The 27,897-nt window shown below is 43.3% G+C and overlaps 3 protein-coding genes and 1 pseudogene across 3 annotated transcripts; 3 read left to right on the top strand and 1 right to left on the bottom strand.

Annotated features, from left to right (window-relative positions):
• Positions 1 to 18,982: 18,982 nt before the first annotated feature.
• Positions 18,983 to 19,917, top strand: LOC147442564 (uncharacterized). Its single transcript, XM_086529682.1, has 2 exons — positions 18,983 to 19,412; positions 19,499 to 19,917. The coding sequence occupies exons 1-2, from the start codon at positions 19,292 to 19,294 to the stop codon at positions 19,579 to 19,581; spliced, it is 204 nt and encodes a 67-aa protein (XP_086385808.1). The 5' UTR covers positions 18,983 to 19,291; the 3' UTR covers positions 19,582 to 19,917.
• A 2,237-nt stretch (positions 19,918 to 22,154) lies between these two features.
• LOC147442563 (uncharacterized) lies at positions 22,155 to 24,313 on the top strand. The gene is made up of 6 exons (XM_086529385.1): positions 22,155 to 22,309; positions 22,377 to 22,538; positions 23,772 to 23,876; positions 23,974 to 24,023; positions 24,103 to 24,219; positions 24,297 to 24,313. The coding sequence occupies exons 1-6, from the start codon at positions 22,155 to 22,157 to the stop codon at positions 24,311 to 24,313; spliced, it is 606 nt and encodes a 201-aa protein (XP_086385511.1).
• A 39-nt stretch (positions 24,314 to 24,352) lies between these two features.
• Positions 24,353 to 24,845, top strand: LOC147442562 (uncharacterized). The gene is made up of 2 exons (XM_086529681.1): positions 24,353 to 24,427; positions 24,690 to 24,845. The coding sequence occupies exons 1-2, from the start codon at positions 24,353 to 24,355 to the stop codon at positions 24,843 to 24,845; spliced, it is 231 nt and encodes a 76-aa protein (XP_086385807.1).
• A 1,817-nt stretch (positions 24,846 to 26,662) lies between these two features.
• LOC147442561 (uncharacterized) lies at positions 26,663 to 27,683 on the bottom strand (annotated as a pseudogene).
• Between the last annotated feature and the right edge of the window lie 214 nt (positions 27,684 to 27,897).

Genomic DNA, 27,897 nt, shown 5'->3' with positions numbered 1-27,897 from the left:
GAAAGGATCGAATTAAAGTCGGATTGGGTCAATGAGGTTGAGGACCCTTAGAGGCATCCCTGCAATACTTCTTTCAGCCACAGAACACATCAGTGTGCTCCCCACAAGGCCAAGAACAAAGCTATGTGGTCAAAACCATATTTGGTGGGGGTACACCGATCGCGATCGGTGTACCTCCCTGACAAAAACTGGGACAGAGTTTGCAAAACACCTCCCCTCAACCTCGCCTACAACCTGCTGGTGTCAAAACCAAATTTGACCTCAATGGTACGATCGCAATCGATGCCCTCAGATGCAGGTTTTGCAACTTTTGATTTGGCCCATGCTTGGAACTCAGATAAAAGTACACTCTCTTGAATTTTCAAGGAAAATGCACAAATTTTGCTCATAGATTGGGCCCAATTTGTCAAACACAACCAAAAAGGGAAAATTTGACCTAATACTACCCAAATCTGGTTAGAAATGATGATGGATGGTTTGGAAGGAACACTTGTCCGACTAAGGGTCAGGACAATTGCAGGAAACCTCAGATGGATCTCAGAAACCTCCTACAAGTACAGATATGGTAATTTCAGTTTCGAATGATCACACAAAGCTAGACTTGGAGTCGAGGCAATGCCAAAACCAAAAAAATCACTTAAGGATACTCAAACATCACATGGATATCCAAGGAATGCCTGAAAAATGCACAGATCCGGAAAACCTCCTAAGACAGGGTCTAAAATGCCTGATAAGGTCAAAACCAGACAATAGAGTAGGCTGATTGTAGCAGAACATCATAGGAGCAGTGGCAGATCCAAAACTAACTCCAGGATCCAACCAAAATTCATCAGGGAAACCAAATATGGTTAGACTTAGTAAAATATGGTCAAATAGTGAAAATTTGCTCTAAATTGTTCATTTTAAGTCCAAACTTGAAAATAAATCATCAGTGGGCTACGCAAGCATAGGAGTTCATGACCATCTAGTTTCCCCCAAATTTGGCCTCTGTACTACGATCGCGATCGGTGTACCTCAAACCCAAAATTTGACCAAAACCTATCAGATCCCTTGTACACATCTTGTTCAAGTCACCATCCAAATTTCAAGCCAATTGGACATCAAAAACTCATAAAAAAACCAGATTTTAGTCCAAAACTCCCTTGTAACCCAGAAATGGGACCTGTAAACTCAAAAGTGGTCCAAAAGACACACAGAGTAGACCAAAATGACCCTCCAACTATCAGCAACCCAATCATATGATCAAATCCAAATTTGGCCTCTGTACTATGATCGCGATCGGTGTACCTCAGATCCAGAACTGGCTCAAATTTTTATCAGTCATAGCTCTAGCCTTCCTAGTCCCACTGGTGAAATATGGACAAGAATGGATGAAATTTGTTCAAATTATGATCAGTTTTAACTTTTGAACTGTTTTTTACTAAAAGTCCAAATGCAATTGATTTGCGAAAGGAAAATCCTGACAGCTTGTGATTCTCCTGACACAGAATGCCTCGCCCAAAGAAAGACAGACAGTGGACAGCAGCACCATATGAAGTAGAGGAGCTTGCCACAAATGAGAAGGCTCACATCTCGGATGAAATACTGGCTCAAATCCCTGCCCACATCTTCATCTCAAAGTTCAAGGATGTTGATGGCGACTTGGTGAAGACGACTATCATGCCACGGGAGATATGGACTCTCCACCAAAGGCCAGAAGTAATAGAGGTTGTGCGGGCGATACACTTGGAACAATTCTTCAGATTACAGCCATGGGGAACACATTACATGAGGGCCCACGAACTCATGAGCTCAATACAATATGATGGGCCGGCAATGCTCACAGACAAAGATGGATCAAAAGTTAAAGTAAAGATCACGAAGGAGATCATCAATGAGGCCTTGCATTTCCTCCCAGGGCAACACGGTTTGTTAGCAAAGACAAATTCACTAGACAATGAGAAGGCATTCGTCAAAGCGAAAGGGAACAAATACAAATACGCTGACATGATCTACGGAGAGCTGGAATTGCCGATGAGATTGATATCTCAACATTTCAGAGTTCAAAAGCCTCCTCGCTACACAGAGCCAATCCTGCACATTGCCGTAGTCATGGCTCTAGCGACAACAGAAAGTAGATCCATTCGCTGCGACTACGGATCTTATATTCTGGATAATCTGATTGAAGCAAATTTAAAAATCTCAGCAAAAAACAAAACCTACATGAGTGCAGGGCCGATGCTAACCAGAATAGCATACCAGGCTTTGGGAATGATCAAGGATTTGCCAGCTGCCAGCTCACAAACGGCCTTGATCCAGAAAGCTAAGCTGGTCGCACACTCTGTAAGGACAACACCTGGCGCTACATCATCGCGCATAGCCACCAATAAAAGTTCTAGTGATGAAGACAAAACAGAGACAGAAGACGAAGGAAAGTCTCAAGAGTCAAAAGATAAAGTGCCTTTAGAATTTGAGGAAAGTGAGGAAGAAGATTCAACAAAGCCGCTTGAGAGAAAACGAGGAGAGAGGAGTGTAATACCACAATCGGACTTGCAAAAAGCGTATGCTGAAGCGCAGAAAAGAGTCGAAGAAAGACGCACCAAATTGCGGGCTGACAGACAGGTTAGAGCAGCGGAAACGCAACAGGCACAAAGACACAGATTAGAAAGGAAAAGACAACAAAGGATTGAAAATGCAACTCGCCTACAGGCTGAGAAGCAAAGACTGGAAGCAGAACAAAAGGCTGTTGAAGTGGACATATCCTCACAGTCCACGGAACAAACGAAGGAAAAGGACGCCGCTGAAGAGCAGAATCAGACTGAACAGCTTAAGCAAATCCAGAGAGATAGGAATCTGGATGCGCGACGCGCGGCGGATCTCACCCGCCAAAGAATAATCAGGATCCTAAAGAAAAGGAAAGCGGAAGCATCTGCTTCGCAACAAGGCGAGGAAACTTCCAATAGGAGACATGTGCGAGAAAAATCAAGTCCAACTCCTCCATCACCCAAATCACCTCCTCCCTTGCCTAGAAACTCACCTCCGCCATCACCCAAATCTCCACCTCCTCCCCCTTCTCCATCAGACAAAAAACAGCAAACTCCTCCCCCTTCAACCTCGCAAAAGGAAGCTTTACCACCTACAGAATCCATTGGATACCAAGAAGCATGTCAATCAGTGGCTGCATTTGATTACAAGCAAACACTGCGAGAGTTAGAACGGCAGTTCCAGTGTCAATATGTGGTGCTGACTAAAAAAGAGAGGCAGGTACAGGAAGCCCAACAAAAGCAAGAATCAGGGCAAGAAGAGTTAGACAACCTAAGAACGCGACTAGAACGCACAACGGAGGAAAGAGACCTTGAGCGGCAACAGGCTCAATCTCTGATCAAGGATTTGGTGGACGTCAGGACAAACCTAACTGCCAAAGAAAAAGAGTGCCAAGAGTTGACGACCAGAGTCCAGAAAGCGACGGAGCAGCTCGCCTACGAGAGTGCAAGATTTCAAAGGCTTAGCAACTCCTACAACACTGTTAAGGGCACTCTGACGGCTTTGATGGCTAATCAGGAACCTGCTGGAGTATTGGTCTCCACATCTGACAATGCCACAGCAGTGAATACTATAGCAGCGCTAAAAGCAGAGCTCGAGCAAGAAAGGCTCCAAAGACAACTGCTTGTATCAGGAATGGTGGCCCAGACAACGGCGAATGAGTTAAGATTAAAATAAGTGGAGCAGCAACTCGCTCAAGCAAGCGCTGAACTCCAGATTCAGAGACAGATCGGTGACACATTGCTAAAGGAAAAAGAAGATTTGCTTGTCCAACAGCAGACAAGGAACAGACTCAACCGCAACTGCTGCCTGGACACCATGCGACAAATTTGCCTGGAACCTCACAACAAGGGCAACCGGAGTAGGAATTTGAAGGACCCGACCTGGACATACGAGATGAGCTCAGTGAAAGCATTCAGGACATGCCAGAGGGGCCAGCCAAGGAATATATGCTCTATGAAAAAAAGATACTGGAGTCAACAGCCCTAGCGTATTTACAACCAGAAGAGCAAGTGAAAGGGTTTGGCCACGAATACCTTCCGTTTCCTCTGTTGTGCCATGAAACAAATTTATGGTAAGAAAAGATGCGGCCAGCTTTGCCACGAAACAAAGAAGGGGGTTACGAGGGCATTGCACTCACAGTGGAAGAGGCTCAGGTGCTTGTCGATGACCACCCCAAGTGGAGGCAGAAGTGGTTGGACAAGAGACCACAGGATCTAACGAATTACCACAACGCGCCTCAACATATACAAATAGATCCTACATTCTGCCCTGTCCCTCGAAGACGCACTTGGAAAGATTTCGCAACATGGAAAGGGTCAAGGCAGCACAAGCTAAATTACCTGGTTCTGACAGCGCAGCAATCCCCTACAGTGGCGTACATGGTCAGCACACTGAACTCTACAGTGACTTTGCTACGGGATGTCCCCGATTTGCCTGCCAGATGTTAGTAAAGATAGCCCGGATGATCGTCACCTGCATCCAGGTGTTTAAAGACATTGAAGGCGATGATCATCCGTGGAATCTGTTCTTGGAAGGACATAGAGGCATCTGCTGGAATCTACAGGATTCGCCGCCACGGCATATCTTGATGGCCATGTACTCCAGACTAATGTACCTGCCATCACACTACTTGCAAACATTTGAAGAGGCCTTCGTCACAAGATTCTTCGAAATGGATTTAAGGATTTTCCATCCCATGGCGAAGGACCTCAAGGCAAGATACGTGGCATACCAACACACATTATCAGAAAATCCATTCAAACAACACCAAGAAGCCCTCGAAGCCGTGTTGCGCACAAGAAGCTTTTCAGCGACACTCGCTTCATTAGAGCCGCATCAACGGCCAAAGCACTGAACATGCACGAGGGCGTGCAAGGATAAGGAAGGGAGAGTGTTTGGTGGAAGAAGCAACATGCGGCCGTGGCCAGAAGGACCATAATTTCCTGAGAAACTATTGTAAAATTCTTTTGTAAAGAAGCATCTCTAAGCCCGAAAATTGTCAAGGATGTATGATTATTCTTTTGGGAGCAATTGTATATTAGAGAGCTAGTTTTAAGAGTAGGAGCTTATGGCCGGACAAGCCATTTTTTGCAAAGACCTAATCTATAAAGGTCAATTTCTGTAAGTTTTGGATAATCTTTTTGGAGAAGAAACTGGAAAAAACAGCATACGAATGAGAGCTCCTTCTTGTTCAAACTTGTAATCTTCGCCATTGCGGCTACGGTAATCCAAATTCAGTTTTGATTATTGCATTGTGTTCCTCTCCTCTTACTCTTTCTTTCAAGTATAATCATTCAAGATTCGGTGAAGGTTTTCGACTACGTGTTTGAGGCTTTAAATCGCTGTTTTGAGTGTTTATATGCGTATTATATGTCGTTTCGACCCTAGGAGGGTCTTTAGGGACCCTAAAACGACCCATTAGGATCAACTGTTTGCCGTTTTTGTTGACTTTGGAACGAACAATCGCGATCGCGTTACCTCTCCAGAATACTGTGACAGTGATAGGTTATGATCCTAATAGTCCCTTGAAGCTTCCCTTCAAGTTTCGTGTGATTCCGAATAGAGTTGCATGGTAAATAGGCATGGCGACTATAGAGCTGAGTAGAAGGACATAGTCAGATTACTTGGCAGTGACGCGTTTGATTTACTTGTAGAATTAGTAGATGCATCTCATCGAGTTCACTTCATTAGGCATGACAACCTAGTGAGTTTCCATGCCTCATCCAAGTCGCTTCCTCTGTATTGATAAATATGTTGATGCTTGAAAGCTATGCTATGGACGTCCATCGCGGCGACCCGCAAACACCTAGCTTATTGACGCTTGGACCACAATCTTCTAGGTCTTCAGAACTTCATACTGACATCTAGTGTTGGAGAAACGAGGACATATATAGTATGGCATCAATTATTTAGACACCTAGCTGTATGATATCAATTATTTAGAGCTAAAGTAAAGCTGCACAAGGTGAATTCACTAGTATGATACACCACATGCATTCACTACTTGTGTATTCACTATTGTAATACATTAGATGCATTGGTTAGCAATCGTTTGCAAAGAGTTACATGTGTAACTAACATGTGTAGATGCTAATTGACATCGAGTGTATAGTTTTGAAAACGAGATCCAAATAAACCGAAGCAAAGGAAGTAATGCAAAAAATACTAAAACAAGCAAATAAATAAAGCATGAATGAACTGCAACAAAACATGAGGTGCTTTATTGACCTGTAATGTTGTATTGCTTCTTTTTGATTGTCAATTCTATAGGTCAATATTTGAATCAAGCTACAAAAAAGCAATGTGAATAGTTAAACATATCATCTTGCAATAAAACATCACAGACTGAAAGTGCAAAGTATACTGTGCACGTCATATAGAGGTTCCATACAAAGGTATGGTGGAGAGTTGGCATTGTGGTCTCTCCAAAAAATTATAAGAAACGGAAGCCGTGCCCTGCCCCGTAGCGTTTATGTGTTGCACCAAGCAAACGCATGCGCATGAAAAATTGGATGCAGATAATGGACCTTGCAGTGTTGTTGACTTGGAGTTGCACTTGTGTAATTGGAACGTGCAGTGTTGTGAATATATGTCCTCCCTGCCATACACAAAACACGCAGATGTAACTTTATGTTCTATGTCCTCTGATCAATATTACCTTCTCTCTCTCTCTCTCTCTCTCTCTCTCTCTCTCTGTGTGTGTGTGTGTGTGTGTGTGTGTGTGTGTGTGTGTGTGTGTGTTGTAAGCTGTTTCGGTTAGCAATTATGTCTTCTTGCCTCCTTAGCAATTATGTCTCCAGCTTGCCTCCTTGTTGACTAACATGCGTTACGTATCATGCTTCCTAGAGGTCGGTGTCCCCATCTCTAATCAAAGGATGCAACTTGAAGGCTGTTTAGGTGCGATCCCTCCAGAAGATGAAGAAGCAAGTGCTTATGACAAAGGTACTAGTAGTTCTGTTAATGATGCAATTGAGGTGGCGGCATGAAGCCTGCAAGAAATCTAGCCCTTTTTTGCATACCACTAGATTCCATATGTTCAGTCTCATCGATGTCACCCATCTGCACCACCCCATGTGGCCAACTCTCCTTCTCAAGCCCTGGCGGCCCTCCAATCCGTAGCATCCCAGCCAACCCTCCTCAAATTTTTGTCGATGTAATGGATCTTATATGCTAAGCTAGTAAGTACAAGAAAACCGAGATAAGATGCAGCATTATGAGGAATGTATTTGCACAAGAGGCCGCTTGGCACACAACATGTATGATATATTGATTGTATAGCTGAATAAAATAATTTTTGAATCTTGAGGTTGCAAAATGCATTCGACAATAGAAAAACTTTGTCTTCCTGATGCTGAAATTGTTTTTGTACTCAGACAATATATTAAGAGTAGCATGCCCTTCGCAATGAAATGTTAAGTCGTTGTTGGCAATAATTTCACTCGGCCCGTTCGGTATACTATAGCTGCTATATGGAGTTTCTACCTTTATCGCCTGCTGCACAAAAGACCTTTGAGAAGGTGTGAATAGATTTTCACACTCCGCCTTGGAATAGCATACCAAACTGATGTTTGCCACATTAGGAGAAATATGAACCTTGCATGGGCCTTTTAAGGAATCCTAATTTTTAGGGATTAAGGCTAATGTTGTGTGGGGTTTAGGGGGCAAGGGCATTGAAGAAGGTAGTTTTGAGTAGGCTTTTCTAGCCTTTTTTTTAGACAAATGTAGGATGTGGACCTAAAGGGTTGCTTTCTCTCTCTAGCTTTTTTTAAAGTGAAGGAAGCATAGGGGTGTGTCCACATCAGCAATTCCGTGGGTCAAAAAGAGTCAAAATTTGACTTTTTTTTTAAATTTCATTTTTATTTGTTTTTTACTTAAAACTCCCTCCCAACATATATACATATCCAAAAATCATTTTTTGACCCATTTTTTAACCCACAAGCTTAGAAAGTCTATTTTTTCAAAAACCTTTTCCCCCAAAAAGTAATAAACATTTTGTTCTCTCCTCCTCCTCCCTCCTCCCTCCTCTCTCCCTCTCCCTCTCCTCTCCCTCTCTGCCCCTACCTTCCTCCTCCTCCCCAATCTCTCCCTCCCCTCCCTCCCTCCTTCTCTCCTCCCATCCTGCTCGGCCTCTCTACCCTTCCCCCTCTATCTTTTCATCATTTGCTTCCTCACGCAACAGCTTCCATGGTGCTCACGGACATCACAAATGGTTTGCTTCCACCACCACGTACTCTGCACACCAAAAGCATACATATTCGCTTACCCACGGCATTTGCACCGAAGACCACTAGTGAAGGTGATCAAAGGTCATCACAGGAACGCCGCACCGCTTGTGAGACCAATGTTGACATTTGGGTGGATGTCCATTTGTACCCTTACGATCCTATAAGCCGCTTCCATCCACCGTTTCCACATTTCTTCAATTTCTTGGGAGGGGAGAAGCAGGCTTGTTAGGCTATTGCAAGCGGCTGTGTATGGGTGCAGGTGCTTCTTTACATATGTGGATGCACGAATGTCAAGCTCTTCACCTCAAGACGACGGCATTACAAGAGAGTGTTGCCTCTTCGAAGAGGGTAGTTAAAAGTCTTGAGCAACAAATGCAAGAAAAGGAGTCCCACATCCAGAAGCTTACCAACACCATCACATACTTGAAAGAAACACCCCTTGGTGCAAGGGAACGCAAACGCCCGTATTCATCCATTGAAACTCTTGCACATTCCGGAGGAGCACGCAAACGACGAGTTATAGCCACAAGGTGATTTGGTCTTTACTTGCATGCTGCATTCTTACTTCACACTATTTTCTAACATTTATGTTTATTTGTTGCTAGAAACTTCATCCAGGAGGCATGTGGTGGAACAAGCCAAGATAATCGAGTCAACCTTCTCACTAGTTGTCTCAATACCGAGGACGTTATTTCTATCTTACAATCACCTGGAGGTAAGCACATTAAGGATGCAGTCACCAAGGACCTTATGCGTAAATTAAGAAATGTGGTTAATGACGATGACGTTCAACAAGCTTGTGATGAGGCTGGAATCAGCACCAAAGCCTATCAGGCTATTTTTCAACTCCTAAAGGATGCCCTCAAAGAACATGGCATTGTGGAAAACCTATTTCCCGTTCCTCACAAGGTCAAGCTCGCAAAGAAGGCCACAAACGAAGATGTGTTCTCCCGCATTGGGACATACCTACACATTGAGGACACAATGCCAACTTCCCTTTATGCTTCGTGCGCAACAAAGACAAGGGGAAAAGGTAAGAAATAATCCATAAGACCTTCGAATAAGGGCTTTCCTTACACAATGTGGAACAATATTTTTGTGGATCTTAGAAGGCTTCAAGAAGCCATGCTTAGATTTTACGAGTTACTTGAAGAAGGTGACACACTTTACTTTTTTCTTTGGTATTATTCTTTTCATAGAAGCTGAAGTTTAAGGTCTTAGCACTATTTATTTTGTAGTGCTTGGCACAAAATTCGCTTTTGTGTTGAAACTCGATGAGTTTCAAATAGTGAAAGGCCGAAGGTTAGAGAGGCTAAGTGTCACTCTAATGAACGAGGCCCTTGTGCAAACCAAGCGAAGGGATTCAGTCGAGCCATATCCCACCCTATCTTTTAGCGTGCAATCAGAGAAAGACATTTGGTGGTTGGGTGCTATTGAGGTGCCCAAAGAGACCAATGGAGTACTTTCGTGGATTTTTGAGAGAACTCCATGGATCACAGAAGTAATACACTCCCAAATTGCAGGTCAGAAGTTGGATATTGAGGGCTTTGGTAGTTATGATGTGGAGTGGCACTTAGGTGGGGATTTGAAGACCATAAAGTGTTTGCTTGGCTGCAAACAAGGGGCTTCTTCTCTCATGCCTTGTCCATTTTGCACTCGAGGGTACAAACCTAATGGACAAAAATCACATAAGAGCACCGCAAAGGCCAGTTACATGCTTCCATGGCAAGGGCATGGAGAACAAGGGTTAGATTGTCATGATGTCGGAGATGAAGGTAGAGAATGGGAAGCTTCTATTCTGAGATGTCCCATGCTCAATGCCCCAGACCGTGATCAAAAGGACCACACTTGGAATCCAATCTTTCGATTTCCTCTATCGAATGTACATTTTTGTACATTACACGCATTCATGCGTATTTTTGATAGGCTATTGAAGCTCCACATTGACTATGCTTTCACAATGAAACCGTTGGAAAAGTCCCAGGAAGCGATCGAAAGAGTGGAGGTACTCTTGAATTCCATTGGCTGTCACGGTGGAAATGTGTCTATAGTTGCTGCAAAGCACACAAGGGAGGCCCATGAAATTGCTCAACAAGTGTCAATGAGTGGACAAAAAGCTAGACACTTTTTGAAGAAAGTTTCCCAAGGAAAGCCAAGTCGATATGATGCTCAAAGCAGCTCCAACCAGCAGGCAGGTAACCTTTGGGAGCTTTGGAAGGAGTTATGCAAAGCTACTACTTACAATGATTCAAATGGCGAGCTTGCAAACAAGCGCAAGCAAGTTTGGGCCCATTTTGATAAAATGGTCAAGCTTATGAGCCTTAACAGCACAACAGAAGAACAACGGAAATCATTTCAAGAAGATTTGGCGGATTTTACCAAGGTCTTCACCCTTTCTTGGGGTGAAAATAACATCACACATTACATGGTAAGTCATTCATGGTGTATTCATTACAAGGGATTGTTTTTATTTACTAATGTGGATCGTTTTCTCATGTGAACAGCATATCTTGTTTGCGCATGGTGCATTTTTTATGCACAAGTATGGATCGCTTGAAATTTTTAGCACTCAAGGCATGGAGAAGTCCCATTATCGAGCAAGGGGAGTGTACTTCAAAAATACTCGACATGGTGGTGGAATGGTGCAATCCAATTATTTGGAGGAGATGTTCAACTGGTTTTTTCGCACAACATTTGCTCGTAAGCTCACAATGGAGCGTGCGCGACAATCCAAGATTTCTATTGAAGTGCGCAAATGGAGTCGTCAAGAGCATAGCAATAAGTGGCAAATGTCGCAAGGTCCCACCAAGCATGCTGCATGGCGGCGATGCAAACTGCGACAAGGATCAAAGTGGATACTGCGCGAGTCACTAAACGTGAACGCAGGGTCCAACTCTTAGCGACATGTTTATTTAAAAAATAATACTTCTTTTAAAAAAATTAGTGTGAACAGGGCCCTTTTTAAATGGGCCCTTATAAATATTGCATGCTCTCATAAATCACTCATTTCTTAAGAACAGGTGAGCTCTTACCAACGAAATGGCGCGCACCAAAAAAACCGCGAAAGAGCATCCGCCTGCCAACAAAAACACCCTCCAAGGATGTGAGAAGCCGTCATGGCTTAAAGGCACAAGAAAACGGCCACGAACACCTGGCCGTTCCAGGAACTCTTATGGTAATGGGCATGGTGGTAGGGCACGAGAGTCATCAAGGACTGTTGAATCTCCACCTCCTCAAGATATAACACCTAGAAAGAGAATGAAGCAACGTGCCCAGCGCTGGAGAGAAGCAGAGGGCCTGCAAACATCAGAGTCCGATAGGGAGCAGCCGTCGCGCCCCAAATCACAAGCAAGACCATCCAGGACTCGGGCGGTCAATACAGACACCGAATCAGAGAGTGAGCCACCATGGCTGCGAGAAAAAATACCGCGCACACACCGGGTGGCTGTTGGGGGGAAGACATTGCCTCAAGGCAAGGGAGCTCTCCCCACACGACAAGATCGGCAACCAAGGGAAGAGGAAGAATCAGAAGAGGTTGCAGAACCAGCCCCTAAGCATGTAAACAGACGCAAGTCTAAGTTTTTCAAGAAGCCTACACGCCGCCTGCCAGCAAATGTGCAAGTGTCCCCAAGACAACCGCAGCGGCGCCGAAAAATAGCAAGGGCATTTGCAGAAATCCGCCACTACCAGAAGACGACGGAGCTCTTGATTCGACGCACCCCCTTTGCTCGCACTGTGAAGGAAGTGCTTCAAAGCTATGGAAATCAGTATAGAATGCAAGCAATAGCGCTAGAGGCTATTCAAGAAGCTGTAGAGGCCCACATCATTTCAGTGTTGGAAGATACCAACCTATGTGCCATTCATGCAAAGCGAGTGACAATACAGCCAAAAGATATGCAGCTTGCACAACGATTGCAACGAGACTTCGAGCATTAGCCGAAGTTACCCCTCTTTTTGTATTGCACACCCTTATCTTTGTAATGATTTGACTTTCCAATCACAATATGATCAACAGTTGTGTCTACTCTGTCTATTATCTTTGTAATTTCAAGTTCTGTATGTAATTGCAGTCAATTTCAGTAAATTTGTGCATTTTAAGTACCCTTAGGGGTAGATAAGCCATTTGTGCGCCCTTGTGGCCAGGCCTTTTTCTGCCCCTTGTAGGCTTATCTACCCCCAAGGGTACTTAAAATAACCAAATTTACTAAAACCTATTGGTTTTGCATCAATATTTTATATAGATCCTTATGGACACCTTTTTTTGGTCATTTCAAGCTTTGAATTCCTTATAGGATATCAAAACAAATAACATATTGTGAAACCAAGTGTCCAATGTAATTTGACTTTTTGGTGCAAGGGTGTAGTAGGTAGAGCTAAAGCAAGTGATAGTTTGCTGGAAACTTCATTTCATAATTGATTGGAGCTTTTCTAGTGTCCTTGAGTGTGAACATATACTGGAATTGCCATAAAAAGGTTGCATTTAAATGAATGATGCAAAACCAATCCATTGCAATAAATTTGTGCTTTTTAAGTACCCTAAGGGGTTAGATTAGCCTATAAGGGGCAAAAAATGCCTGGCCACAAGGGCGCGCAAATGGCCCATCCATCAGTTATGGATGGGCCATTTGCGCGCCCTTGTGGCCAGGCAGTTTTTGCCCCTTATAGGCTAATCTAACCCCCTAGGGTACTTAAAAATCACAATTATACTCAAATTGACTGCAATTACATACCTTGAAATAACAAAGTCAAAAAACAATTCATATCACCAATTGAAACAATTTTCAAGATTGACAAATCAGATTGAAAAGAATTTGCAATATAGAGAGACAATTTCAAATATTTTTTATTCCTTCTAGCACGGTAATTTTACATCATGTATCTGAGGAGTTCAGAATTTTTTTGACCATTTCCTGGCGCCTATTTTGCGCGTAAGGCAACTCCCCAATCAAGAGGGACTGCGCTATGGCATTTGGGTCAGTTGAGACAATGGAAGCATGTATCCCTATCTGGGCAAGCACTTTACCACGAAAGCCAGTGCCAAACGATGTGCATACAAGGGATCTACGCACTAGGAACACTTGATGCGCAGTTTGAGCAATGGTACTCAAACACAAAAACTTGCTCAAAGATTTTAACGACCAAGTCATAAAATGGGCTTGGGGAGTAAATTCATTATGGATAATGGCCACATCGCCAGGGGGGAGTTGTCCGAGGTAATGCGCAAGGGAAGCTTGAGGTCCAAAGCCCGTCCGCTTGCCACCCGTCCTTGCAGCAAAATCATCAACCTCCACAACATCCTGTCATAAACCGATGAAGGTTGAGAAAAAAGACAACGAAGGATAAAATAGTAACATGAAAATTAGGATACAGTTTACCTCTTGCTCCTTGTCGTCCTCCTCCCTGTTGCCCTTTGCATCCAAGTCAATGCTCCCATGCACCACAGATACAAGCTTTGGATCATCAGATGGGAGGTTGCATAATGGCATAGGCATCCTAGCAGCCTCAACCTTGGCTTGCGTGGCTTGGAAATCTTCATCAGCCACGTGCAACTGCTCTACTGTCAGGACCTCCGCACATAAAACTGCAATAGTGTCAGCAACAGAGTCCCCATCTGGCAAGAGCTTGCTTTCTAGGGCATCTGGCGTATTGTCTAAGGGACATTTGCTGCTGTTGCATAGCACGCTCAAGCATTTATCCATGCGCAGGCCAAATGCTTTTTCCAAATCATGCAGGAACACAAACTCCTCCCCATCCACTAACACTGAGGAGAAGCGGCTAATTTCTACCTCTGGGATAGCCACATCCGTCAGTGGTAGTGGCACTGGAGTGTCACTAGGGCCAGCCGCAACTATGGATTTCTCAACCACTTCCTCAAGACCCCTAGGGTACTCGAGCTGGTGTGCTTTTCCTTCCGCTGCAGGGTTCATGGGGATAACCTGCTGCTCCTTGGTGTCCTTGATAAAGGACCCAACTTGAAGGTGTGGTAAGCGAAGCTCCTCCAAATCAGGTTCCTCGCTCACCAAGAAGATAAATGTTGCGAGCCGAGAAAGGTACTCCACCCCCAACTTGCGCTTCTTGAGCGCTGACACCCCAAGGGCTTGCTCGTCCAAGTAATGGCCTGCATTGGTTGCAATTTCTTGGAATCGTTGCAACCGCTTGGAGAATGGACGATCACCTTTGTGTATATAGTGCAAAAGATCGCAAGGCACCCAGATCCCTGCATGTGGGGGGATAGATACAGAATATTTTATGATGTGCTCCTCCATGAACGCAGAAATCTCCTCAAATGCATCCATGTGAAGGGCAACTGTGGCGTCAAGGTCAGGGAGACGAGTAAAAAAGGTGTGGAGGTCCAACTTCCCTTTGTATTTGGTGTCCTCAAGGAAGAGGATGAAGCGTGACAAAGGGGTGGATGTGGGTACAGATGCAGAGGTTGTGGCAGCATTCATGTTTAGCCTGGGGTGTGGATAGAGAGTGGAGGAGCTCAAGAGTTGCAAAAGTGAAAATAGTGAATGAGTTAGGTGGCCCCCCTTTTCTAATGTACCTTTTTCTTAAGACATTAAAAAAAAAAGGCACTTTCACCAAAAAATGATTTCTCATCCCAATGCAAAAAATTATATTCAAAGGCATGATTTGCCGAAGCAAATCATGTTGATTACAGTGGGGATCAATATGAAAATTGCAAGAGTTACAAAGTTATAAGATCGATAGCATAATTCCATCTATCCCCCAGTCCTCGTCGACCTTCAATTTGTCTTCCATTCTCTTCCCAATCTGCGCACATTCATTACAATAAGCATCTAATGATCGACAAACCATGATGTATTGAACATGTGGTGGAAGGATTCTCACCTTGTGACCTTGTAAACGAAATTGTGCTTGTTGAAGGGCCTCAAAACCCATAATAACCAAATGTTCTCGAACATTACTGAGAGTCCAATGCTTGTTCACTTGGACTGCCTCCAAAGCATCGTTGGGCATCTTCACTGCAATGTCAAAGCTTGCAATAGCGCCATCTACACTCTGTAAGGGAGTCCACACTCCAAACTTGCACATCCAACGATCATAGTGAAATCGTATGTACAAGGAGGTGCGGGATTTCAAATAGCGCATTCCAATACCTGAAGCTCCAACCTTACAACGGTACCGGTCCCCGTTGTGCATGCCCTCCACAAAACCCCAGTCCTCTTCTAAAAGCCTTCCTAATTCCTCGTAATGCGCATCTTTACATACAAGCATTGTGGTAGTCTCCACAAATCCAAACTCTTTAAAAATGTGCACAAAACAATGAATAGGCAAACACCAGCTCAAGCCCACAGACCTAGAAGCTTTAGAGTATTTCAAAGAGTTTTGGACATCCATTATCATCTTTTGCTTGAAAGATGCTACCGACCACAAATCTGGGACCGGCCACTCCATACTTAATAAGGAAGTTACTTTGATGGGTTCAAGCGTTCCAAATGCTTGTGTAGAAGTAGGGACAATATAGGAGTGAGAATAGAAGAAAATCCTTCTTTGAACCAGTTTGGTTGGGCAAAGATGCGAGAACATTATTGCTCCAATATCCGCATGTATAGCATTGAATGTGCTGGAGAGACTATGTAGTGGCTGCTCCTCCACCAACGTGGATGGAAATATGACTATATATGCATGACAAATGTTAAGTATGAATCCATAATAACATTACACTGTGATTTCACACCTAGCTTTGTATTCTCAAAACATGTACTTACAATGTGTTGGAAATCGAGGTGGTTGTTGCAAGTGCATGGTTGACATTGAGAAAACATGTTGCACAATGGCTACGGTCCCCTTGTCTTTGCGGTTCTTGAAGCCAAGGAGCTTTCCTTTCCAATGAAGATCCAAGTTTGCACGATTCCGCACACGATGAGGGCCAACAGCAGATGGTTGCATGTATACCCAAGCACCTTTGGTGAACTCTTGTGGCACCCACTCATCATCTACACCTCTAGTGTTGTGGCATGCAAGTGTTGTGACCTCATCCTTTGGCCGCCTTTGCGAAGTAGAGTTGGCCATGGTTGAGCAAAGCAAACTAGGAGGAGGAGAAGAACCTTGCTTGTTGCTACAATGTAGGTGGGATAAAGTGATATGAGAAAATGGTCAACCCTTGTGGCAATGGGAGGAGAAGGTGGACAACCCTTGCTTGGTGTGGCACTGGGAGGAGAAGGTGGATAAGCCTTGCTTGGTGTGGCAATGGAAGGTGGTAGGGGAGGAGAGAGGAGCTTCCTTGCTGCAGCAATGGAGATGGTGTAAAGAGAGAGAGTGATGGAGTAGAGGATGAGTGTGATGGTTGCAACCAAGGAGGGGTTGGAAAAGGGGTTCTAGAGAGAGAAAATCCCTTTTTGCCTAATAACTACTTTTGGGGGAGCTCTGGATAGCAAAAAAAGATTTTTTAAAAGTTTTTAAAAAATTTTGAATTTTAGGGTTTTTGGATGCACGTTTTGACTTTTTGAAATCAAAAAATGCTTTTTTGACCATAAAATAGTTTTAGGGGGGTTTTCAGAAGATGAAATTTGAGTTTTGAAAATTTTGAAAAATTTCAAATTTTTGGGATTTTTTCATAACCGGATCAAAAAGGAGGGAAGTTGGAGGTTCCATATGGCCCACCGACCCCCCCCCACCCCACCTTCTCACTAGGTAAGAGCCCATTTAAAAAGTGTAAGACTACTTTGTCCCCCTACATGTTTGAGGGCATAGAGTGTGTCCACCACCCTCTTCTCATTGGCTGGCCTCTAATTAACCTTAATCCCAAAGGGCCCCTAGAGGGTTCATATTTTTCCTAATGATCTGCAGCCATCTGAACTTGATCCGAGAGCTACTGCGTACATGGAACTGAATCGTGGTTATTGGCAAGAAGGGAGCTCTGAAGCAGTAACTATTGTGCGTTCAAACCCACACCACCAGCATTCCCTGCTTCGTATGCAGCTGCTGAAGAGCAACACTGTAGTATATTGTTGTTGCTAATCTCAACTGCGCCCGCATTGGCTGCCGCCTCCACGTGGTTTAGCAAGAGAAGCTCTTTACAAGCCGCAATAGTTTAGCAAGAGAAGCTCTTTACAAGCCGCAATAGTGGCCATATTGTCTGTTAAGTTTCTGTTATCCCATCCAGTTGTTGAATGGTCAGCAGTTTGAACTGTTGTTGGATGCTAATAGGTGCTGACATATTGGTATACCTGTCTCCAAAAATGCCAATACTCCGCAGTCCTTGTTCTTCGGCTTCTCCAGCGTCAAATCTCAGTATGTGGATTAAAAAAGAATTAGTTTCCGCTTCTGCTCTTTAACTATTCTTTTGATCCTCGTTGGCAGCGTAGGTACCTGCACTAGAACAGACCTCTGTCATGGGTTGATCGCACGAAATATCTGATCTTTGAGAGTGCTCATCATGTCGTCAAGCATCCGAAGTAACCTCCAGCTTGATTTGCGAAATATTATAACCAGGCTTTGAAAGGTCTCCGATACTCCTTTAATCCGGTTCTACCCGGCTTGCTGTGCATGCTGCATGGGCAAACTGCGCAGAAAACAATTGGTGTGAATCTTGAGAATTAGGCATGGGGACCTGCTGCATATCATTTCCATGAACATTGAAGGATGGCCGAGGGCACAGGGTTCTTGAATCTGCATGAGCTATACTTGGAGCGGCATAATGCTGGCCATAACTAGTTGCGCCTGCAGAAACGAGCTGAGTAAGGCGTAGTTGAAGCTAGACATACTGTTCAGCTGGCCACTGGGTCTTGTTGCACACAAAGCTGCTATGATCGCTATGCGGGGAAGGTGCAGGTAGGCTTATAATTAGGTATTGAGGTTTCACTGCAAAAGAAGGCCGACTCAATATGCCGATGGGGCTAGAATGAATAGGGAGGAGCTTGGCCTACAGACTCTCGCCCCCACTCACGTTGTCTGTCTCCTGTTTGCCGAGCGCGCAGTTGGAAGATGCCAAGGGCCATCAGCAAGTGGGGGCACAACAAGAGGTCTCTCAGGTTAGGTGGGTGCTCGCTGAGAGTCCAGGAGCCCGCACAGCACACGATATATAGCATTGCCTACTTGAATCCATCTCCGAACTGCTGCGCCTCTGTGAACCTCTGTCTTGAAACTGCTGCCTCTCTGGAACTGCTCTCGAACTGCTGCCTCTGCGAACCTGCTTTTGTTTACTTGCCAGCTTGTGGTGCGACGCTGCTTTTATTTTCACTTTCACGACAACGTTTTTTATTAGCAGCTTTTAACGACCTTGTTTTTTTACTTTAATATGAGCTCTGCCACGTGGTCGATTCTACGACCAGATAGAGGAAAAAATTCCTTTGGCTCACCAAGTAAAAAATGAAAATGTGAGAGCCAGTGGATGACAATCTGATGTTTTCTCTCAAAAGAATTTTGTCAAGATTATATTATTGATTGTGCTCGAAATTAGAGTCTGGCTCCTCTTTTCTCGTGCAACCTCCATGACCATTGACCAAATGTCCGGTTTGTAAAAAGTTAAAAGGTTTTAACTTGGTGGAATTTCTCCTTTTCCCCCTTGCCTTCAACCAGCATTTTTGAAATTGAAAGCGGCACGACATTAAGTTGAGACACATTTTTCCCGAACACTGATTTTCGGTGACTGGTTTCTTAAGTTAGTCTCGAGGAGGGGGCAGATTGTTTCCCGAATCCCACTTGAAAGGAAAATCTTTAATGCATGTGATGCTTTTTGTGACGATCGTCGCTCTCAGTTTCACGAAGCAGCCAGGGGGGATTCTCTCTCTCTGTCTCCCACCACTGCATGTGATGCTTTTTGTGTCGATCGTCGCCCTCAGTGGGGTTTCTCTCTCTCTCTCTCTCTCTCTCTCTCTCTCTCTCTCTCTCTCTCTCTCTCTCTCTCTCCACACTGCATGTAATGCTTTTTGTGTCGATCGTCGCCCTCAGTTTCACGAAGCAGCCAGGGGACGTATGCAAAGCATGAGCAAGAGCTGTATTAGCGAGTTAACTGTGCATGCAGGAGCACTTATAGGCAATGTGGCACGGTGCTTTTGGTTATCTGCTTCTTAGCTATGGCGATGCATAGGCCGATTACACCTGTGGACCTGTACTGCAGACAAGGCCAGTGGACAGCTGACAAGTATCAGGATGAGCATCGCAGTGATGGCATGCTGCCTTCGGCCAAGGGAAGAGGTAAGCACAGGTGTGTGTCTGTCTCCAAGGAGTTTTAAATTAGATCTTTATTTCTCTTGCTCACACTATGGCTATGGTTGGAGCAGGGCCGGGGGACGTTCAAAAGGAGAGGGGGCGGAAGAGGGGGCCGGGAGGATCTGTATTGAACATAAGGGATTCTCATTTATAAAGTGATGCAAATTAGCACCACCTTAAGTATGCGGCCACCTGCGCCTCTCAAACATTGATTATCGTCTCCTCGATCTCCTGCAACCCATTACAGATGCAGTCAAGGGTTGGCTATTGGTTAAGTCGCTTCACTCAAGACGGTTATGAAAACTTGGAAGGACGTGGTTTTGCAGGTGGACCAAGCTTGTAATTAATATTTGCGACACTTAAAGGAGAGTTGATCGCTTTTGTGTCACAAGTGTTCCTTGTAAGTCTAGAACCATCCATGCTCTCTTGATAATTGCTTTTGATCGTGTGAATGTTCGTGAATTGTGGTTTTGTTCTTCCAACGTTGTTTTGCAAATGCGCCTTGATGACATCTAATCTCAGCAAAGGAGCCCTTCTCCAAGAATTCACCTTACAAGGGATGTTCTTGCTTGCACACTCACGACAAGCTGCTCATGAAATTAACCACAAGGAACTTTTAACATGTTACCATATAGAAAGTTTGATCTTGTTCACGCTATTTCCTAGTTGGAAGTAGCAAATCATAGCTTTTATGTTGGATGGAATTGGCAATTGCCTAAGCTTGTGGTGGAATTGCTAGAAAGAACTAGCAAAACAATAGTTTTTGTGGATTTTCTATATAGTAAGTTCATAACGGCTAGATAGAATTAGCAATTATACAATGCCTATGCATTTCTTATTTAGTAACTAAGAGGAGTTGCTAATTGAAAGTAGCAAATGCTTACTCCAATGCAATAACCATATAGCAATTTTGACTTTCAACACTTGCTATATAGTAACTAATATCTTACTGCATGGGGAGCTCTTCAAAAAGTACATTCGTACTTTATACTCACCCTTGAAGAAATTGGCTTTGATCTATTTTCCATGCAGTAACCATATGAGAAAATCCTTAAAAGCTCCATTGACTCTATACACTCACTATATAAGAAAGGGGCTTTGACGTATTTTCCTTACAGAAACCATGTATTCTCTAAAATTTGTTTAAATCTTAAGTTTCTTTTGAGGATTTCATGGTTTCTCCTTATGTGAAATCCTATCACAACACTCTTTCATCATCTTAAACAAAATTTACTTTATTATTATTGTTGAACTTGCAATATCAAGTACTACAATATTTTCTTGTGACAAAGGAAACTCATAATAATTTAATAGTTTTTATGTTTGGAGCTAAATGCTATAATTTATAATTAGTTCTCACTATGACTAGAAAGGTTTTTGAAAGGGCATAAAAATGGTGTAAACCAACCAAACAGATCACCAAGTAGGTAGAGGATGATTGGCCTTAAAACCCACACCCCTTGCAATATATTTCTGTTTCTTGATAACTCACACTAAGTGCATCAAGTCCAAGAGCTCCTTAGAACAAAGCCCATTTAACCCTAAGTGTCACCCATTCTTTTCCACTAACCTTGTGGCTCTCCATAAATCTAGGGCCTAACTTAAGCATCAACTTGAAAATTCAACTAGTTTTTCGAATGCAAGGTCTTGCTTTTTATCCATCTTGCGCGCGCGCGCACACACACACACACACACACACACATATAACAAATTCTTTTGGTGGTTTTTTTTTTTTGGGTGATATCATCATTGATGCCATCAGGTCTTGCTGCAAGGATTGCTGCTCTTTCTCTTGTTCTCCTTCTTCTTCTTCTTCTTCTTCTTCTCTCTCTCTCACTCTCTCTCTCTCTCTCTCTCTCTCTCTCTCTCTCTCTCTCTCTCTCTCTACATAGATACACACACACACATATGTATGTATGTATGTATGTATGTATTTGTGTGTGTGTTTGTGTGTGTGTGTGTGTGTGTGTGTGTGTGTAACAATTAGCAAATGCTTTTGGTGTGTTTTCACATTATTCTGGTGATATCATCATTGATGTCATCAACTAGTGACTTAATCTCCCTGCTATCCCAATGAAATGGACAAGATGAGGAATGACTAATTGAGAGACGCGCTATAATGACATGGGCGTGATCTTCTTGTGAAGGACATCCCATCCAAAAGAGGCTCGGTGTGATCAGGAGGTTTCTTTGGCAAGACTCACTACTACTATGAAAGAAGGATAATGGGCAAATTAGTACTACTAAAACATAAAGAAGAACATAACTGTGCACGTGAAAGCGGAAGGATTGGGCACCTCTGCAACAATCGATGTGCAGCAATTCCCATATCTTTGAATAGACTGACAACAATAACAATTGAAAATAACCAAACCACCAAGAGCGTTGAAGGTCCCAAGAGAATGGGGAGCATAGATGTCTTTCAGAGTAGATTGTCATAGGAAACATTGACAAAAATCGAGGCATGATAACCAATTGGTCACTGTAGATTCTTGGACTACCACCTTAGCAAATTTCTTCTTTAAACCATCCTTGCCAGTCGCTTTTTATGACCACATAGAGCTAGAAACAAAAATGGTGTCATTAACTACTACAGCAATTTCAGCCAAGTCACCCCAGAACTCTAAATAGAACCAGTTGTCTTCTAATTTAATAGGGTGAGTGACTTGAATGGAAGAATTAGCAACGATCTTTCCTGAATCAAGGTACCAAATCCTGACATCGCGAATGACCACACCAATGAAGGTGGCTTTGTTGGTGGGAATATTCTCCCACCATTTGATCACTTCAGGCTTCTTGAAGCCTGATGGAGTTGGTGAAGCTGATGCAAAAAACTCCCGTGAACCTGACGCCTACCTGGAGAAAGGTGAAGATATTGCGAGGTTGGTGAATATGTCTTTGATGCTTTGAATTGAGGGATGCTTTTGTTGAGGATGCACAAATTGCTAGCGTTGTTGAATGTGCCATCGCCATGGCTCCTTCTCCACAAGGAGCAGCTTCCTTGTCGCCTCTAGGACTGGGACTCGTTTCTCCAAGGCAAAGGCCCTCTTCGTCGAGGGTGAGACCACCTCTTGTTCGTCTCGCTGCGATCAAAACTATGGAAGCACAATGGTGTTTGACTTCTTATCTCTCTCTCTCTCTCTCTCTCTCTCTCTCTCTCTCTCTCTCTCTCTCTCTCTCTCTCTCTCTCTCTACCCGTACCCGGTATCAAGCAAGAATGCCATGAGCGGGCTCAGGAAATTAGCAAGAAAAGTAAGAAACGTCTCTAATTGCCTTGGGCATGCCCGCCATCTCCACCAATGTGGTGTACACGGGATTAAGAACAAACTAGGCTCCTTCTTGTATCCGAGAGTAGCTCCTTATATTAACATGAGAGGTAGTTACAAGTAGGTTCACACTCAGCCACAAACCACAATATGCTAAGTCAACTATCCTTTTGCTAGTTGAATTTTTTCTATCTAATGAGTTTGCTTAGTAATAGATTGCATTATTGTTGAGCCTCCCTTGCGTCTCTCCGGAGTAATGGTAGAAACTTTACTTCCCAAAATATCCCTCAAACTTCAAAAATTCCCAAAATACCCTGGTATCTATTTTGTGTGGATTCTTTACAAATTTTTTAATATTTATTCTTGTTTGACAATTGAGATCCGTCTTTGAGTACTTAGCATGTAATTTGTCACAAATTACCTCGCAAAAAAAGCAATTATGTTTTAAAATTATGAAGCAATTCATTTCCAAAGCCTACATAACCAACTCAAATTCTAGGGTTAGCATCATGTATGATAGGCAATCAGTCTTCTTATGAAAAGCTAGAAAAAAAAAATTAAAAAAATTGAAGAATTTTACTCTCACAAGTAGAGGTATTTTGGGAATTTTGGAAAATTTGAAGGGCCCAATGGGAATTTATGACAAAACATTGGGGGTGTTTGGAGGAATTTTTGAAATCTGAGGGGTAATTTGGGGATTTCTACAAATTAGAGGGGTATTTTGGTAATTTTCCCCTCGTTCCACTGCGCACTTGGGCGGTGGACAAATGGAAAACCTAGTTTTTTCGAACGCAGGCTTTTTCCTACTCTACAGATAACTGACTACGGGCACAAACCTTGAGCGACCCTTCTACAGAGAATCGACTATGCGCCCAAACCCCAAGCCGACCCGACGAACCTGCTCTGCCTGCGCTCGGCTTCTGTAGCTGCGAAGTCTGGCGTCGCTTGCCCCGACTGGGATCTCTCCCTCTCTCTTCGAGCCTGCCATAAGCACCAGGTATGTTATTTTCCTGTGTTTGCATGGTGTTTTAATTTCCTTTCTGCTGTTTGTGTTTTGTTTCTTGTCTGAGAGCCATAGTAAAAGAGAGTGGGCTTACGCGCGCGTAATTGTGAGGATGATGACGGCCACAATGAAAAAATTCCTAACTCAAAGGAGGGTCAGATCATTCCGCTCACCTGTTTGGTACGTGCTCATACCCCAGCTCCATTCGACATTGCAACTGCTAGTAATTTGTGTAGGTGATGGTGCCAATCTAACTGGTTGTCATATGAGCTCCCAGTAAGGGATTGACAGGTCTTATTCGGTCTTATTTATGTTGGCTCTTACGAGGTAAGACCATCTAAGAGCCTTCCGATTGAAATACTTGTAACTTTGGTTTAATTTTCACGACTGTTTCTTTTGGCCATAGATCATGGCTTGTGGTATGTGAAATCTTTTCCCTACGAATGCGAGGAGGGCTTTAAGCTTTTGAAGTTTGAAGTTTGCATCAAATGTAGTTGTTATGTATGCGTTCTCCCCCTTGAAGGTATATATTCCACAATTAGGTCTCTTGAAGAAACTTTCTTGATTTTTTGTATGACTACGTGTCCCTTTTGCTTGAAGGTTTACTGCTCTTCTAGTAGACTTCTGTTGGCAACACCATCAGTGCTACCCTTGCAATGTCTAATAGTGATGCGGACTTCATTTGCTCTCCAAGCTCGTCTAGGTGCTATCGAAGGCTGAGGACAAGCAAGGTAAACGACTACAAAATCTTTGGATTGAGCTGTGTATATATTTTTTGGCTGTTATAACTTATTTCAACAGATCAGGGGTTGAAAAGTGCTGGTAGTTGCTTAACTCAAGTACCAAGGAAAGCTTATATGAATCAAATCTTGAAACTTAATTTGAACATCAAGATGTACTTATGTATGAAGTAGCAAATGTATTTCATAAGTGTAAGCTATTTGTTCTTTATAACTTGGTGGTAATGATTGAAAAGGGTTGTGATGGTTGCAGACAATAGCCTTACTGGCATATTATTTTGTCATGAGAACAAGAGCCATTCCAGTTGTAGGCTACAAGGGTCCTCGAGGACATCAAATTTTCTGCTACATGTATGGTAACCATGGTCTGGTGCCTTGGGCTGCTAGCTTCTGTACAAAACTTGATTGAGCAAGGCTTTTGTGCTCACATCTTTGTCGTATGTAAGTAGTTCTTGCAACCTACCAACAACTATTCTTGGTGCATCTCTTAAGTGAATTACAAGCCTTGATTGTACACAGATTGATTTAAAGTTCATATCATGTAAAGAAATAATCATGGATTATTTGCATTGTGTTTATATGATTGCTTTTATATATAGTTGCAGTGTTGCAAGAGTGCAAGGATGAGTACTGAGCGAAGCAGTTAATGAAGTTGGATTTGGAGTACGCGAATAGGTGGAGTTGTAGCCATTGCTTAGGGCTGGACCATAACAAATGGTAGTGAGGGCAAGGGTAACCCCTTGTGGTTTGATTGTGGAGTAGCATGTGGAATTTGCAGCTTATATTGTGTGTTGATATATGTGATGGGGATATTTCTTGTGGATCTGCTCTATTGCCTATGGGAGTTGTCTTGTATTGAATTCTTGTGTATGACCACTATTTTATAAGGCAAAATGCTTTATAAGTAGATTGTGAGCCGAGCACAATACATTCGGCCATAGTTTTGTGTGGGTGTGTAGTGGTTCATGTTAGTTCAGTCATGTTTCTTGTTGTGAATTTTTGCAACTGCCATGGCTTGATTGATTATTTGAAAGTGTGGATTTCACAGGTTCTAGGATGAGTACTTTCACTGAAAGGTAGGGATGTTGAGGTAATTTTGGGAGACACGTCGAGTAGGGCTAAGAGGATTGCCACTTTTTGTTATGAAGTTACCAGATGAATTACTATGTCATATCTTTGATTTGCTAGATGTATCACTAGTTTCATAACACATCTCAAACTAGCAAGTGAGCTTGAACTCTCTTGATTCATCTAGCAATTATCTTACCATATAGCTACTCAAGTTACTATATGGTAAGAAGATTGCTACTTGATGCATCTAGGAGTATTCTCGCACTTACTAGTTTGCACTTTTGCTAGATGTGTGTATTGAAACTAGTAAGATATCTAGCAATTATTTATTTTTTTGCCATATGGTAAGCCGTCCAAAGCTCCTTGGGTACCCACGGTTATTGATGCGTGGTGATGTAAGATGGCAAGAATATGTCAATGAGTCTGCTAAAGTCTTGATTCTTGCTCATTGGAAACTGTTGATCATGCTAATTGCTAACTCATGATGTTGCTTTGCTGTTGATTCTTGAGAGAGAGAGAGAGAGAGAGAGAGAGAGAGAGAGAGAGAGAGAATTTCTGTATTGGTGTTCGTGTGCTTGAATTACTAGAGTAATGGCTTGTGCTTTGCAAGTCTTTCTCTCTCGACAGGAAGAATCATTGGGTTGTAGGGCAGCAGGAAAGTACCCTGGAGAGAGGTGGAGGAGCAGCAGAGGATCGGGGTAGGTGAGAGGAGAAGTGAGTCCATGCTTGGCAATTTGTGCAGGGTAGAAGGGGCTGGCCAGCCAGCTTGTGAGGGGCGCACCATTCAAAGAGAGAGAGCACGCCATTCAGAGAAACCTGAGCTCAGAAAGGGAGAGCTTGAGAGAGGAGGAAGAGAAGCTTCGAGAGGGGAACTTCTTAGAAGGGTTGTAGGGAAGGCGCAACTCGTCAAGAGGGCAATCAACCAAAGAAGCAGTTGTAATACTCCAATGGAGGCGCTCTTATCAGGAAGGTGATTTCATATAAATCCCTTCATATTATTGTTGAAATCTGTGTAATGAAATGGGCATTGCCTTCGCCGAACTAGAGTGCTTCGTTAGCCGCAATTGTATTGGATTGAAGTGAGCCCAAGGGTAGGAGAAAACAAGAACCCAGAAGAGAGAAGCTTGAGAGAGAGAGATTGTTCCACAGATCCTATCATCTTAAGTTGACATAATCCTGTGTGTGACCAACAGTTATAAGATGCTCAATTTTGACCCAGAAAATTAATGTACAATGCGCAATGGCTTGTCGCCGGTAGAAGCGCACACGCAGGACGCTTGTGCCTCATTCCGATTGGGGATGGCGGGAAGACAGCCCCTTAGAGCGAGGAAAATCCAGTGGTTGATGTGCAAGTCTGCAGCCCAATCGGCACACCATCGTCTAGCATCGGATTCTCCAACCCATCGAGGAGAAAGCAAAGTCCTGACTGTGCTTCCGTCCTTCAACTAAGTAAAGTTTGTCACTGCCCTCAAAGTGAAGCTGCTCTCCCTCCTCTCCTTCATCATATTTCTTTTTTTCCCTGTTGTAAGTTTCCTTGCAACTCCCTGGTGTAAGTTTCTTTGCAACTCTAGCACTTGCGTAAACGAGTCCATTGGTTAAGGAGAGGAGAAGACCCCAGCGTGCTCTTTTTGAATCCAACATGAACTGGCATTTGCCATCGCCACTATCGAGTTGTCGAAGCTTGAGATGGATGCACATGGCAAGTGGATATCACGCTTTTGGTTATGTTGCTTTGCCTGCAATGCTTCTGGAGTGAGATGATAGCCTAGAGAGGATACCCATCAAAAAATTCTCTATTGCGATGGCACTACATTTCGCATCTGCTGGAAATAGTCTAGAGCTTTTTGGCTCTGTTCTCGTTGTGCACATCCCGCAATCAATGCATTTGAAGAGGCGACATTCTGGATAAGAATCTCCTCAAGGACTTTTTGTGCTTTCTCAAGCGCACCACATTTGGCGTACATATCGACCAAGCCTGTGCTAAGCACTACATCTTTTTCCAACAGCCTCTGACAACATTTGGAGGGACACTCTGAGCTCGCATCCTATAGAAACAATTGAATGTATCTTCATCACCTTCATGTTGAGGGTATCCCACTAAAATAAGAGCATTCCATGCAACTAGCTGCTTCCTTCATGCAAACCTTAGTGGCTCCTTTACAGTAGTGTCGCCCATGCACCCTCGAGCTCTTAGCTCACAGAAGCAACATTACCATGCCAACAACAGCTTTGCTCAATTATATTTCCATCTTTAAAGAACTCTCTTAGTGGTAGATGATGCATATTTTCATGGCTCTGCCTGTTTAATGGAGTGTGTTGTGGATGCAGATGCAGATTCACAGGTAGAAGCTAACCAAGTTGGAATTCTAATCAAGAATATCTCTGATATA

The sequence above is a fragment of the Adiantum capillus-veneris genome, chromosome 14 (genome assembly GCF_014529385.1).
Source record: "Adiantum capillus-veneris isolate H3 chromosome 14, ASM1452938v2, whole genome shotgun sequence".
In the NCBI taxonomy this organism is placed as follows: Eukaryota; Viridiplantae; Streptophyta; class Polypodiopsida; order Polypodiales; family Pteridaceae; genus Adiantum; species Adiantum capillus-veneris.
The sequence above is the reverse complement of the archived record's forward strand: the minus strand, read 5'-3'. Positions and strand labels throughout refer to the sequence as shown.

Excerpts from the sequence above, each read along its gene's own strand:
- LOC147442564 (XM_086529682.1), top strand. The coding sequence starts at position 19,292 with ATGGCGATGCATAGGCCGATTACACCTGTGGACCTGTACTGCAGACAA. Across the intron at positions 19,413-19,498 it reads GCCTTCGGCCAAGGGAAGAG|GGCCGGGGGACGTTCAAAAG; the intron begins GTAAGCACAGGT and ends TGGTTGGAGCAG.
- LOC147442563 (XM_086529385.1), top strand. The coding sequence starts at position 22,155 with ATGACCACACCAATGAAGGTGGCTTTGTTGGTGGGAATATTCTCCCAC. Across the intron at positions 22,310-22,376 it reads AAAGGTGAAGATATTGCGAG|CGTTGTTGAATGTGCCATCG; the intron begins GTTGGTGAATAT and ends ACAAATTGCTAG. Across the intron at positions 24,024-24,102 it reads TTTATGTTGGCTCTTACGAG|ATCATGGCTTGTGGTATGTG; the intron begins GTAAGACCATCT and ends TTTTGGCCATAG.
- LOC147442562 (XM_086529681.1), top strand. The coding sequence starts at position 24,353 with ATGTCTAATAGTGATGCGGACTTCATTTGCTCTCCAAGCTCGTCTAGG. Across the intron at positions 24,428-24,689 it reads GAAGGCTGAGGACAAGCAAG|ACAATAGCCTTACTGGCATA; the intron begins GTAAACGACTAC and ends TGATGGTTGCAG.